General features: G+C 40.9%; 3 protein-coding genes across 4 annotated transcripts; all 3 read right to left on the bottom strand.

Annotated features, from left to right (window-relative positions):
• Window positions 1-554: 554 nt before the first annotated feature.
• On the bottom strand, window positions 555-4,539 carry LOC131881116 (uncharacterized). The gene is made up of 3 exons (XM_059227887.1): window positions 4,036-4,539; window positions 3,755-3,943; window positions 555-850 (listed from the first exon to the last, which is right to left on the bottom strand). Exons 1-3 carry the CDS (start codon window positions 4,112-4,114, stop codon window positions 585-587), a joined length of 534 nt encoding a protein of 177 aa, XP_059083870.1. The 5' UTR covers window positions 4,115-4,539; the 3' UTR covers window positions 555-584.
• Window positions 4,540-6,767: 2,228 nt separating this feature from the next.
• LOC131881113 (uncharacterized) lies at window positions 6,768-10,738 on the bottom strand. Of its 2 annotated transcripts, none has more exons than XM_059227882.1 (2): window positions 10,502-10,738; window positions 6,768-8,768 (listed from the first exon to the last, which is right to left on the bottom strand). In XM_059227882.1, exon 2 carries the CDS (start codon window positions 8,765-8,767, stop codon window positions 7,184-7,186), a length of 1,584 nt encoding a protein of 527 aa, XP_059083865.1. In that variant the 5' UTR covers window position 8,768; window positions 10,502-10,738; the 3' UTR covers window positions 6,768-7,183. The 2 variants fall into 2 exon arrangements, with proteins under 2 accessions (XP_059083865.1, XP_059083866.1); XM_059227883.1 differs by lacking the exon at window positions 10,502-10,738 and adding an exon at window positions 9,140-9,267.
• Window positions 10,739-10,866: 128 nt separating this feature from the next.
• On the bottom strand, window positions 10,867-13,718 carry LOC131881111 (glutamate receptor-interacting protein 2-like). Its single transcript, XM_059227880.1, has one exon. It carries the CDS (start codon window positions 13,179-13,181, stop codon window positions 10,899-10,901), a length of 2,283 nt encoding a protein of 760 aa, XP_059083863.1. The 5' UTR covers window positions 13,182-13,718; the 3' UTR covers window positions 10,867-10,898.
• Between the last annotated feature and the right edge of the window lie 134 nt (window positions 13,719-13,852).

Consider the following 13,852-nt stretch of genomic DNA (forward strand, 5'->3'; position numbering starts at 1 on the left):
GAGACAGTTTGTTCATTTTTCTTTAACATACCCTTGAATTTTAGCCTACCATCATTTTGGCGTTTCTTTATTTTGCAACTAATTCTTTTGAAAAGATGAAAAAGAACCGGAAATACCTGCATTTTCTTACATGTCTTTTTGTTGCATTTATAATTGCACTTTTTATCGGTTTAATTTGCATTATTTGGACAGCCCTCTTAATGAGTGATGACCTCTAAGCATTCGAAATCAACCCTCCATTCAAGGACTAGCTCGGTCTCCCAACTCAAATTCGTTGGTAGACCAAATGTCATATAAAGATTGAAAGGTAATAAATAGACGAATTATAACCTTTCACTTTAATAGTAATGAACATTATATATTCCCTGTAGCGGTTAGAAAAGCCCGTGAAAAACCAAACCAAAAAAACCATTTTGATCTGTAATTACTGGATTATGTAACCGCCCAATTGACTCAATATTAGAGTTAGAGTTGTTTTATATCAATATCATAACCACCTCTTAGTTAACATCTTAAGTCATTAACCATGCTGAAAAAAATAAATATTCGCCTAATTCCAAGATAAAGAAATCGCATTCTATATTTCAAAGCTGTAGAGAGCCATGAACCAGCACTGTTATGAGTAGTATTAAGGAAGGAGTGAGTGACACGGACAAATTGCACCCATCGGCATTGTCACACACGTCGATGCAGCCTGAGAGTCGATGGACTTTATCAGGATCATCAGTGGCATTAGCCACGAAATCAAAGAGACCACAAGAATGCTCAACCCGAGCAATCTCTGTGTCAGTCGTCAACGAGTTACTGTCCACGGCACAGGTCCGAATCACCAAGGTCTCTCCACTATGCCCTAAAGGAAAAGGCAAATGAATAAAACTAAACATGTGATTGAGGAATTCATTCCAAAAACAGCAATGACCAGACGAAAATGATCCAGATTTTCAAAACATTCGAGCCCTAGAACCCTGTCTCTTGCCTTGTGTAGCATTCATTACGAATTACTAGGTTTCAAGCCCTCAAGAATCCAGGCTAGTTCGAACAATGAAATCCACATCTCTTCTTTCTCGGGCTCCTTCATTGTTTAATTTGCTTCTCTCTGATATTCGTAGGGAATATGTAGGCCTTGTTGATCCGGTAGCATCTTTCAAGTCAGACTTGGACAACTTTTTTAGATAGCATTCCAGATTAACCCTACGGTCTGCCAACTCAAATTCGTTGGTAGACCAAATATCATAAAAAAGATTGAAAGATAAGAAATAGAAGATTATAGCCTTTCACGCTAATAGTACTGGGGATTACATTCCCTGTAGCGACTAGAAAAGAACCAAACCCCCCTAAAAATTGAACCTTTCCCTCTCAACTCTCGGCTATTTTGTCTAAATATGTCAAACACAGAAATATAGATCACTGCAATTGAGTTTACTTTTAAAACATTGACTTGTCGAGTGATTTGTTCCCAAGCTATATCGTCAAGAACTAATGAGCTGACCCAGAGTGGGCCGAAAACTTGAACTTCTTTGTTACTTGACCCGACCGAAACGTGCAGTTGAATGTGGTTATTATGGACAGTATATTCGCATAAAGATCACCTTAATTTGCACATTAATTTCCAACTAAATTTGCAAAAGCATAGTCATCAACGCTTTCTGAAGGGCTGTAAGGGCTATTTCTGACTTACACATCAAGCAGTATGTATTTTGATGAAAAGTAAAGTCCTAACATTAGAACTTCTGCCACCGGAATTTGAACCCACTAGCCTAAGGAGAAGATTCTTGCCTTGTTCACGATGCCCCTTAGACTGAGAGGCTATGCCATGTTCATGGCTAGACCAGCATCTATTGGATCTTGAATATTGCACGATAAAAAGAAACCTGAGTTCAGCAACAGCATAGTAATGATGTCAGAATGAAGCAATTACACAACAGTTATATTTTTGTGCTAAAATGGCTGTATTTGCATAATGTATGGCAGGAAAATGTCAAATATTGCTGTTAAATTGCAAAATTTGCAGAAAATGTAGGAAACGCAAATTATTGTTTTTTATTTACAAAATTTCAGGATGCAAGCTTTGACCGATCCTCGTTATAACTTAACTTTGAACTCTTCTTTTGATTATACGTTTTATCAGAATTTAGGCCCAAAGTCTGCAAGTTAGTATGTTTGAGAATATATTTTGATTGGAGTCGATGATGTCTTTGGAGGATTAAACCGTTCTGTTCCATTGTGAGGTCATTTTTCCGGTTGTCTGTGCATGATAATCTTAATCAAAAGTGAACTCCATGCATTAAAATAGGTTAGCAACATCTTTTAAGTCAGACTAGGACAATTATTAATTAGCGTTCCTGATCAAAACTATATTCAAGGTCTTACTCGGTTTCTCAACTGAAATATCAAATATCAAGTGCAGGAGTTAACAATTAGATGAATTACAACCTTTCATTTCAATAATATTGGGGATTACATTCCTTTCAGCAGTTAGAAAAAGGACGTGAAAAAAGGGAAAAACCGTCTGACTAAATTTGTGCAATCTCTCTCCTTAACACCGCCGTGGATGGAAAACGGAAATTTCCCGAAACGGCATTATAGTCGTATACCGTATACCTATAACAATAGGGGCTACACAATCAGAGACCATAAAGAGCAATGTTGCTTTGGGTGACATATTTTTGTGCATTTCAAATTTGCCATAAAGTGTGAAAACACTGATTGAACGGTGGAATATGTTAAATAGATGTAGTAGTGCGATCAATCACGAACTTCTCTATTCACACGTACGGAGGATAGGTTAGTAGGTAGAAATATAGATTATTGCAAATCATGAGAGGAAGAAGATGGAAAATCGTAGCACACATTTAAGATGATATCAACTGGTTTCTTATTTATCGCACTTTGAAATAATCAAGCTTGCTCAATGATTTTCAAGCCAAGCTTGCTTAAGGAATAATCAATCGTTCGATATATTTCAAATTATTAAAAAAGAAGTAAGAATTCGAACCAGATAATCAGCTAATTAGCTTGAGGAACCTCTGTTAGGGCTGCCAATTCAAACCAAATTGGTTACAGGAATGAGGACCAAAGATTAAGAACGAGTTTACAACAGCCCTGGTTCCGAGACCAAGGAAGGTAGGGTCACGTTTTTTTCACTCTGCTGAGCGGTTTTGTGTTATGGTGTGTGTCCTATTTCGCTCGTGATGGCAGTCCTAAACCGAGCTCCTTGAAGATAAAAAGCTGACACTGGTTCGAAGGTAAACGTTATTCTCCACCGATTAGTTGGCGGTACTCACTTTTAAAATTTGTAGCAAAGTGTTAAAAGGTTTAGATAGAGACTTTAAGGGTTGTTAATATCGTTTTAGGTAAGCTTCGATCAGGTTAGGTTGGGTTAGGTTAGGGTTGATTAGCTTAGGTTAAGTTTGAAAAAGTAACTAACGTTTATCCTGGTTCGAAAAACATCACTGATAACCACTTTGGGCCGTCTGATGATAGAAGATAACCCTTTATGCAGCATTAATTGCATGGATTTCTCGACTAGCGTTGACATCTTACGCCAATATGCTAGTCTGTAGAATTGGATAATGTGACAAATGTAAGAATATTTTCATAAATTGAGGATATGTTCACAAACAAAAGAACGACCTTATAAACATAAAGGGAGTCTCTGAAATAACAAAAGGGGGGCGTTTGTGGCTATTTCCCTAGTGTCTGTCGTTCATTTTGGAAATTATCAAGTCAAAGAAAAATGACCAATCGTTCTTACAATAAGTTCCCCTGACTTTGACGCAGGCGGTGGCCGGAAAAAGTCCATTTCGATGTTTTCGCCCTGCGCGACAATCGTCTCGGAAGAAATCCTGCGTGCCATTAGGATAAGTGGCGTTGAATGGATCCTCACAATAGGGATTGTCGCCATCGATGGATTGACACACATAACACCCCAGGCTTTGAACGCCTAGAACGAGCCAATCCACAATATACATTTAAAAGGCATAATATCCATCAACTCGTAGCAACACTTCAAAGGCTTAGCAATCAATCACTTACCACACAACATGCCTGCCACCACCAACAAAAGGATTACCAAGCCACTAAAGCCTGCCGAGGATGAGCCATGAAAAGACATTCTTCTTGGAACACCCCGCAGACAGCCACCAAATCATGAACTATTGGAGTTTTTGTGTTTGGAACATTTACACCTTTTCCAAAGGTAAGCTGGCCTAGGTGGCTTTCCAGTTTGCCATCTACACCGATCACGACAAGTTGCCGCAACGAAAAGATGAATGCCAAATCGTTCCCACTTTACCTAATCTCGGGTCCAAATAGACAAGACCTTTCCTACAGAACGTTCCTGATTTTGAGCTAATTGATTGGCGGCGAGAAGTTACACGCGGTCTACTGCTTGTCTCTTTGAGGCTAGTGATGAGGGCCGTTTCAGCAACACTGACGATTCACATGTACCTACATAAAGGAGTTGTCGTTTCCACGGACGGAACACGGAGAACTTTGCCCTGGCACTTATCTCGCTGTCGCTTGAACTGGAACTGCAAGCAAAAGTGGAGCGAGGGCCACATGGGCTTGATTCAGTCAGTCACCTGTTGGGCCCAGAAGCTTGCATCGCCGAAGACTCGGGACCGGCAGCCTTGATCAAAGGAAAACAGGAACACGCAGTCGTACTGGAACATGCAGCACTTGTTAAAAGATGGACAGATTATTTACGACGGTCTCTTCTTCGTGGGCAAAAGCTTACTAATAATTTTTTGAATAATTTGCCAAAAGAAAATGGGTACGGTTTATGGAGTCCAAGAATAATATACGTCTGTAACTATAGTATGATAGACTGGATTGGAATGTAACATGTTTGGTGTGTTATCTTGTCACCAAACTGTCAGATTTACAATGCTAATTGAAAAAAAAGGAAATTTTGGCGAACAAAAATACTTTTTTGTACCATCTGGCGATGGCTATTAGCCGAATTTTATTCTTCAGCTGACCTTGAGCCACAATACAAGTGTACTTATTTACGTATCATCTATCTAAATTTGATTTCATTACTAACTCGTGAAGAATTATTCTTATTCGTTTGTTTCATTTATTTTCTGATCCATTGATTGATTAGTTGAATGATTGACTAATGAAAATTTCATTTCATTATTTTTCAATAAATGGAATTGACATCTTTTTCACGAGGTCCCTGTCCTGGAGCTTGGCGTTGTAATGCGAGGGTTCTTTCCGTTATCGCCTATTTATCCGCCCTGTGAGAATGCGTAATAATGTTCCAGAGATTAGCCAGGAAAGATTAATCTTGCTTTGCGATTGATTTTTGGGCGAAGCATCAATATTTGTGCACTTCCCATTGACGATGCATTGACCTGCGTTGGTAATCCGAAAGGATAATTGAAAACTAGCTCTTGAGTGGCATGTCAATCGTACACTATGACCGCAAAGTCTTTTCTCCATAAAACTTTCCATGTAATCGTGCTTCCTCTTAAATATGAGGTCAAAATTGGCGTCTTAAAAGCTGCCAATGAGTCTACATAACAACCAGACGTTGGTTTTATTTAATGATGATCATTACTTGGGAACTCCCAATCCTTCATGACCCTCTCATTGTTGTTGGAAGGTTTGATTTTAGATTTCCAACTATTTAGTACTGGAAAAACACTTGGAACTTGAGTAAATCCCAGTGTTAATAGCATGAAGCAAAAGGAAATTGAGAAGGCAATCCCTATTAAACATTGTAACAAAATTCTGTCTGAAATCATGGTCCGTTATTAAGCCTTTTTAGGTAACCCAATAATTCAGTTTGAATAAATTGTAATTGTGGAGCAGATCGATTTTTAAATAGTCAATTAAAAAAGAGAAATCTCGCTAGTCCTTGCCCATATCTTATCTCTAATATTAGCAAGGTACTTTAAGTCCACAGTGCATTTTGGAGGAGTACCTTACGTTGTTCAACTATATTTAAGTTTAGAAGTTATGAGTATGGAAAAGCCATTTTGGTAAAGAGATGACATTGTTTGATCACATAGCACACTTCGAGACAAAGAAACAGCATAGAATGGATATAGTCTTAAAGACTACATTTAGACACTAACAACTTCAAGTCAAGGCTTTTAGGGATAATATAAGACATATGATAACGGGTTAACATATAAATAGCTGTTATCAAAATTACATTGGGTCATATATGTATCAAATTACAATTTTTTTCGTTTCAGTTGTAATTAATCAAAATTGCAATAACTTTCAATTAGTCATTAAATCACCTATTTTTCCATTGAGAACCAGTTTGGTGATAATTTCTGTTAAGAGGTACGTCTGTGAACAACTTTAGGCCTCATCCAAAACAGCCTATTCATAAATGTATTTTGCAGGTTTAGAATGGGATCAAAGTGACGTTTATCATATCAGAGCTGAAGTTGAAGATACAGCTTGATGTGTCACCGATTTAGATTTTTCTCATATTAAAGTATCTCCAATAGAGAGATTTCAGTCAAAAGTTAAAAGCGGCCATTACCTATAACAAAAAAGGAATAGAATGGGAATATATCCAACTACAATTGGAATGCCATAATTCTAGTAAATTACTTTTGAAAATCAAATATTTTCTATCGAATACATTTGGAAGGGTTTCCTTATCTTCCATTTTTACCTATTCTCTTTTAATCACATTGGGTTTTCAAGTGGTTCTAACCATTAGCAAAAGGAATGGTCACAAGCCTGTGTATGCTTAATGAGTAGAATCGTTCAGCCCCTTGCTTTAAACTTGATTCCAGATCCCTCAATAAGCATATATTTACGATACAGCAACGACCAATATCCAACATAGGAGAATCAAGCTCTTGTTTACTTGTTACAAGTTCTTTGGTTTGTGGCTTTGGTCGGAATTGATCAAAAACCCACTCATCTTGACATGGATATTGAAACTTGCAACTACGACACACCGCAATGTGTAGCGTTATGAATTCGTTGATTCATCCGGGGCAGTTCATCTCGACTTTTTGTGGATAATCGTAGTCTGAAGTTTCAAGCTGATGGTCCGTGTAATGAATATGATAATCGTGAGTGGAATCGAGCGTGTATTACTCTCAGGTGGCCGAGTCAGGGGCAAACATGTGTACTATGTACGGACACTAAATATGGCTGAGTTCTTTGGATATCATGATAACAGGCACAAACAACTGAAGAATATTCATTTTGAATTAAGCTCCCAGAAGGTATCAGCGACAAATCCAGATTCTGGAGACACATTGTAATCCACTTCTTGAGTTTTGCCCCCATCTTGAACTTGGAAATTGCCTTCGGTATTCCCTCCAAGAGCTTGAGCTTCCTCTTGGGTGAAGAAACCACTGTTGATGAGATCTACCACGTAATTGAACTCATAGTCAACTGGACCCTCTATCTCTATAGTTTGGATTACGCCAGTATCATCCTCGTTGCCTTGGAACTCGAATTCAAAAACATTCAGTTGGTTATCCGAGGTAAGAGACTCCACCAGATTCCCATTCAAATTTGTCTTTTGCGGCGTGTTTGGATCCACTTCAATCCGATTCCCGTTTTTATCCACTCTGATCTTCCGAACCTTCTTGATCTTTTTATTGGGGCCGGTGAGATCAACAGGTTGGAAGACAAATGGATCTGGTGGGCTCAAATCCAAATTCTTTAGGATGTTGTTAGGATCCTCAGCCAATAGTTGGTCGCTTAACTTCACTTCTCCAGCACTCTTTGTAGTGATGACAAATTGGGAGTTGGAATCTAACGAGGCTTGATTACTATTTGGACCAAGGGAGTTCTTGAAATCCTTAGCTTCCACAGAACCGCTAGAAGACTGGGGAAAATCCTTGTAATAATACACAGGTTCTTCCTCACCTTCTGCGTCTTTGTAGTACACCTCGGATTCTTCCTTGTTTTCCCCTTGTGTTTGTGGAATATGTCCAACATTTTCGACCTCTTCAATTGGATTGATATTTGTAGTAACTTGAGAAGTGATGAGATCAATCGTGATCGACTCTTGACCACCTTGGTCCTGGGTTCCGCCTTGGTTGGAGACCAACTCACTGTCAGAGGTGGAATCCTGGCTTGGATCGCGGTAGAAGATGGCTAATGGGCTTTGGTCACGATTTTTTGACTCAAGACTCGGCTGATTCGGTATTGCCTTGGGTTCATGTTCTTGACCTCCCTTTTGGAATTCCAATTGATGCAATCTTTTCTGATCCTTTTGGATTGACATGTTTGTTTCGGTATTCAGCTTGACTTGAGGTTTTATCAGTTGAGCTTGATTTTGACTCTCTGGCGCCGGTTCAGCCAAGGGAGTTTCCGATACACTTTTTCCCTGGAAAGGCTTCCTTGAAGATAGAACTGGGGACATTTTTGACTTGTATTTTGGAACACTTATGTACTGCTTCGATTCTGGTACGCCATCTGATGGAAAGAGTTGCCGATTTCCACGTATCACGGGCTCACCACCGAGGTTTAAACTGGATTGCTCGTACTCGTACTTCAGAAACATTTCTTGAGCAGTCAGCTGTCTCGCTCTGTCGCGCTGCCCAGATTTCATAATAGACATATATTTTTTTCGGGTCTCTTCATTGTGTCGAAACATTTCACGTTGCTGAGGACTCATGCTCACCATCAATACTTCGGCGGGCGTTGGATCGTCCGGGTTCATGCGTGGCTCCATGAAGGACCCCATCATTACCATTTGGGCCCGGGCATTGACCCTTGTGATCAAAAGGCAAGCACATAGGAAAGCTCCAATAATGAGATGGGTCCTCATCCTGTGTTCAGAAAAAAAGAAAAAAAAGATCCATGAAATTTACCATTGTTAAAGGTTTCTATCCAGATATGACATGCTAACCGTGAAGAAAGAGGTAATCAAGTATTTGCCAAGGCTGGGCAATTTCGTGTCGAGCAAGAAAAAAAGGTAGAAGAAACCGCTTTGAGAGCATTTTTAAGTGATTTTTCTTTCTTTTCTCAAGGTCCTCTGCCTAACTTCTATCACCATTTATTTTCTACACCTTGAAGAGGCTTCAAAATGTCCCCTAAGATACCAAGTCTAGCAAATTATGTACAAATAATGATGAAGTGGACACATGGTGAATTGACGGTGACATGTGTTGAATTGCTGATGGGATTGGTTGCGTTTTACCTGCGCTTCTCACACCTCTCGCACAATCACGAACTTCGATGTCAAATTCAAATGGTTCTTATGAACGGAGGGAACTTCAATTGAGATCCTCCGACCACTTCAAAACTTGAAAGTAGACTGAAGCGAAACTGTCGCTTACTTACTCAGGCATGCCGGTTTTGGATTGACAAACAACGGCATTTGCGATGATCGCATTAGAATTGGTCACCGAAAGCTTCCTCCGTATTGGTTTTGTTTCTTGAAAATGCGTGCTTGTAAGCTAATTACATTGTTGGTCATTTTGACACATTCAAGATTGGTTTTTCATGGCATTTTTGTGTAAGAAAAAGGTTGTTTTGAAGAGGAGAGTGAAATTTGGAAACTCAGTTCTTAGTAATTGGGTTAAAAGTTTGGGTTAAATTGGTTAAAAGTTACCTTCGTTACGCAATTAAATTATGATTTTAAAACGAGAATAGTCTTGAGATGAAATCACTGAGACAATCTACATCATATGGATAGTAACGCACATTTACATACATACAAGGGGTTATTTGGTACTTTCTGTATCCTGAATTTTATTGAATTTCAAGATATTTTTTTTTTAGAAACCAGGAAGATAAAACCTGGAAGTGGTGAATTCATCATAAGCCTCTCGCGATCAACCAGGATTTTTTACATCTGATCCATCACAATCTCGGTTTCGCATCCAGTGTTTTCTCCGTGGTGCATTTGATTATCCGTGAGTAAAAGTTGTCTGACAGGGGTAACGCCGACAAATCTGGATTTGATAAGCTTGCAGATACATCCATAAGATCCCATTATCATTGACCATGGACTGAATTCCGAATCCTGATGTGTTCCCACATCTCCAGATTAAAGCATGGCTAATGAATTATTTATCATATCGAAGGGGCATAAAATTTATTTGACCCCAATGAGGCAAATTCGTTTTGAGAGACAAGATCGAAATAATATCTTGTTGGTTAAACAACTTGGGATATTTTGTGGTTGTTTGGAGTGAATTTAATTAATACTTCTGGGTTGCAGTTCCAGGACTTTGGACGACCAGTTTGTGGTTTCGGAAACAGGAAGATGTTGCATGAGTCTGTCCACTTTAAAATCATTGAGTCATTATGTGGTTCTCTGAGCGTTCTTTTCGTTCAGTAACTTCATCTCTGCCATTTCAGTACTTCTTGAGGAAAATCGACTCAAATTTGTAGATTTTGCTCTATTTGGAAGATTCGCCAAGAATGCCTTCATTCTACCAACTTAATACAACTGAACTACATGATGCGACTTGACTATGGTTCCATTCAGACATTAATTTGGAGTCCTTGGATGGGCTTTTGCTCCCATAATGTGTACTTTGACGACTATATTTACCACCTGATGATCCATCATCGATAACTCCAGCCAAGTTCATTTGACTCGAATCACGAAATTAATGATGACAGTTTTTCTGGGATTTGATTCGTTCCTTTTCATTCTCACTAAGCCAAGAGACACACAACCAATCAGAAATCAGAGGGAGAAACACAAAGATCATTTCCGTCATGTTAATAATCTAGCGCGCAATCGGCAAGTTGTTAGATTTCGACTAATGTCTTGTGATTTATGATCACGATCCAAAAACGCCTTTAGCACCTTCTCAGCCAGTCCCTGGCATGTCATGGAATTGTCAAAAGTATCATGGAAAGTGTCAGAAACATTACGAGCAAGTGCGACTCTGAGAAACATGCAAGGGCAACTCGTGAGCAAATATCATTCGTTTATTTATTCTTCAAAGATAATCAAGCTTCTCATTGTCATCGAACTCAAATGGGTTTCGATTGCCGTTTTGACTCGTTGTCCAAGGCACAATGTGGTTCGTGATACTTCCCCCTCCTACACTGTTACTCAATCGTCCGTCTGCGCTATTCGTCCGTTGGAGAGAGGGTCGCTTCGTTTGGCTTCTTCGCGTCAAGGTGCCTGGATCTTCAAACAAGAAATGATCATCCTCGCTAAATTCCACGCTATCCCTTAAAGCAAATATTTTGGTGGCTCGAGCCACGAGGAGCTCCAGCTTATCTCCGGCCCCTGCAATCAGAGGAACGGCCAAACAGCAATCAAAGTCATGTGTTCGGGTGTCGTTGATTTGGAGGATTCGATCTAGAGGCTTTAGTAAACCACCTAGGTCCGCGGGACCGCCTTTGCGAATCCGATTAATGAAAATACCTTTCTCGTAGAGACCGTCGGAGAGACTGAAACCAAAGTCTTCGTACACCCTATCTTTAAAAAGAATGACCTTGTGCACCTCCAGAGGGGTTGCTCTCGAAGACCCAATAGAGGATCGAGAGGGACTGACTCGAGGTGTCAAGGCCACCATATTAGTGGGCGTTGGGGAGTGATTGGTCTCTCGTGAAGTGGTGGAATCTCGACGGGAGCTAATTCGACTCACGCGAGGACTTGGACTAGGTAACGGGGGTTTGCGATGATTCGAAATGTAAATATCTTCAGCCACTCGTCTCGAAGGAAAGTCCCGCTCAGGGATGCTGATTAGTCGGGCTAACTTCAGTTTGATGACTGTGGACTTCTGTTGGAGCATCGGAATCACTTGATTGAGGCTCTTTTCTCTGACTTCCTCATTGTTAATTTCCACAAGTTGATCTCCCACTTGAATGGTTTTGGTCCTTTCAGCCAAGCCATCGGGGACCAATGCCGATATGAAAATAGGCCCAACACTGGCGGCATTCTCTTCAGTGGCCAAAGTAAGCCCTAGTGGACCTCCATTGCGTTCCAATTCCACGGTGAAGGTCACAAACTTTTGCCGCTCCCTGTTGTGACCAGAGAGAATAGGTCGAAGTGGGGTCCGGTTTGGTCGATCGATATCAGTCATTGATTGGTAACGCACGCATTTTCGGCTCGTTGGACGCATTTTATGGTTTCGTAGGGATGAGAAACTGGGAGAAGGCATTGAAGAACGAAATTGATTGCCTGTTCTACTAAACATCCCTGGTAGGATCTCAAGTTGAACCACCTCGGGAATCGTTTGGTCTCCCCGAATGAGGTCAGTGGTCTGTTCAGACCCAAATCGGGCCACGTGCTGTCCATTAACTGAAAGTAGGACATCACCCACGTGCATGGCACCACAACGATCTGCTAAACTAGCTTGCTTGATGCTCTCGATGAAGATGTGGCCAGAATCCACACACTTGTTCACCCCAAATCCCAAAATATCAGACACATCCCTGCGAATCTCAACCAGAATGGGACCATTTTCCAACTGATCGTGCTTAGCTACATCGTACTCCACTGTGAACACTGTCTCTTGATCTTGTTGATATAGGAGGCTCTGAAGTTCGGGCAATTTTATGTCATTCAAATTGACTCCATTAATGCAACGGATTCGGTCATTTACTCGAATTGTTCCGTCCATGAAAGTGGGACTGTTTGGGGTCAAGTATACCACGGTGAATGGTCTACGCATCTTAACATTCTCATGATGGCCACCTCGAATGACCATACCAAAGCTCCCGTTTTCCTTCTTGAGAGTGACTTGAATCATCTTTGACTGGCACTTTTGTTGAGAGGGTGGCAGCGGAGGTAGTGGATATTTCACTTCCAGCTGAATTCTATCTGACAAATCAAGGGTTTTGACTAGTTCCCCTTGAGACATGGTGGCTGTGGAGACACCATTGACACTGACCACAGTGTCTCCAATACAGAGCACATCACTTCTTTGGGCCCAACTCCCGGGTGTGAGTGATGCTATCCGGGGTTCAGTTCCCTGGTCAGGGATCCCACCTTGAATTTGGACACCCAATCGTGTGCCATGCCGCTTAATCAATTCCACAAATGTGGTCCCAAACAGGCTTCGAGTCAAGGACGGCGATGGCGAGGGTGTGAAATCCTCATAGAGCGGCTCATCTTGACCGCAATTGACGTTGTATCTTCTTCGTAACACCAACGGCGTGGCCGCTTTGACCTTTTTGCCGGACACTCCATTGGTTTTGGGTTCAACTACCACTCCACCAGTAGCACTAGTACCATGGGTGTGACCTTTCCACGACTTCCAAAACTTCATGGCTCGAGCATCGTCAGGTCTCTAAGTGTATTCAAGTTGCTGAAATGCCGTATCTTCTTGCGTGTCTTCTACAGGGAAGAACTCGAAACATGCTGAAGATCTCTCTCACTCTTTCGTCTGTCTTCTTGGCATGCTCATTTAGATTTCTTCAGGCGGCACGGAAGATCTTCACCGTGAGTGAGGCAAGTGGCAAGTAAAAATGAGGGGGTGCACAAGAAAGCGTGAACACTCGAGTAGTTCGTAGTAGTCTACAGTAATACACTCTCAGCACAACACATCCCTCCACATCCAAGTTGCCACTCCGGGGCTCAACTCTCCGTCTTGTGCTTTACCCAAACTCTCCCGCTCCTCGAGACAAAAATGGGGATTTGCCATTTGAATTCATTGGGGCGGCTCCAGAGAGCGGTCTGCTCAAGACTACTGTCTTCTATGCTTCACGTCCATGGACATACAGTTGTCGAGATAGTGATGGTCGTATCTGTCTGTATCGAGAGGGTTTGAGTTTTCTCAATACACGCACTTATCAACGGTGCTGTATCTGTAACGTTGTACAAGACCCATTTGAAGATGAATTATGAAGCATGCTTTTCCAATCTGACTCACGAGAATTTTATCTAGTCACAAAAAAAGACTGACTGGTCGATCCATCTTCGCTGAAGTGCAATTGCAGA

Source organism: Tigriopus californicus, chromosome 5, assembly GCF_007210705.1.
Source record: "Tigriopus californicus strain San Diego chromosome 5, Tcal_SD_v2.1, whole genome shotgun sequence".
Lineage (NCBI taxonomy): Eukaryota > Metazoa > Arthropoda > Copepoda > Harpacticoida > Harpacticidae > Tigriopus > Tigriopus californicus.

Coding starts and splice junctions, on each gene's coding strand:
- LOC131881116 (XM_059227887.1), bottom strand. CDS start 4,114: ATGTCTTTTCATGGCTCATCCTCGGCAGGCTTTAGTGGCTTGGTAATC. Junction 3,944..4,035: donor GGTGGCAGGCATGTTGTGTG/GTAAGTGATTGA, acceptor GGCTCGTTCTAG/GCGTTCAAAGCCTGGGGTGT. Junction 851..3,754: donor CAAAGTCAGGGGAACTTATT/GTAAGAACGATT, acceptor CTTTTCCTTTAG/GGCATAGTGGAGAGACCTTG.
- LOC131881113 (XM_059227882.1), bottom strand. CDS start 8,767: ATGAGGACCCATCTCATTATTGGAGCTTTCCTATGTGCTTGCCTTTTG.
- LOC131881111 (XM_059227880.1), bottom strand. CDS start 13,181: ATGAAGTTTTGGAAGTCGTGGAAAGGTCACACCCATGGTACTAGTGCT.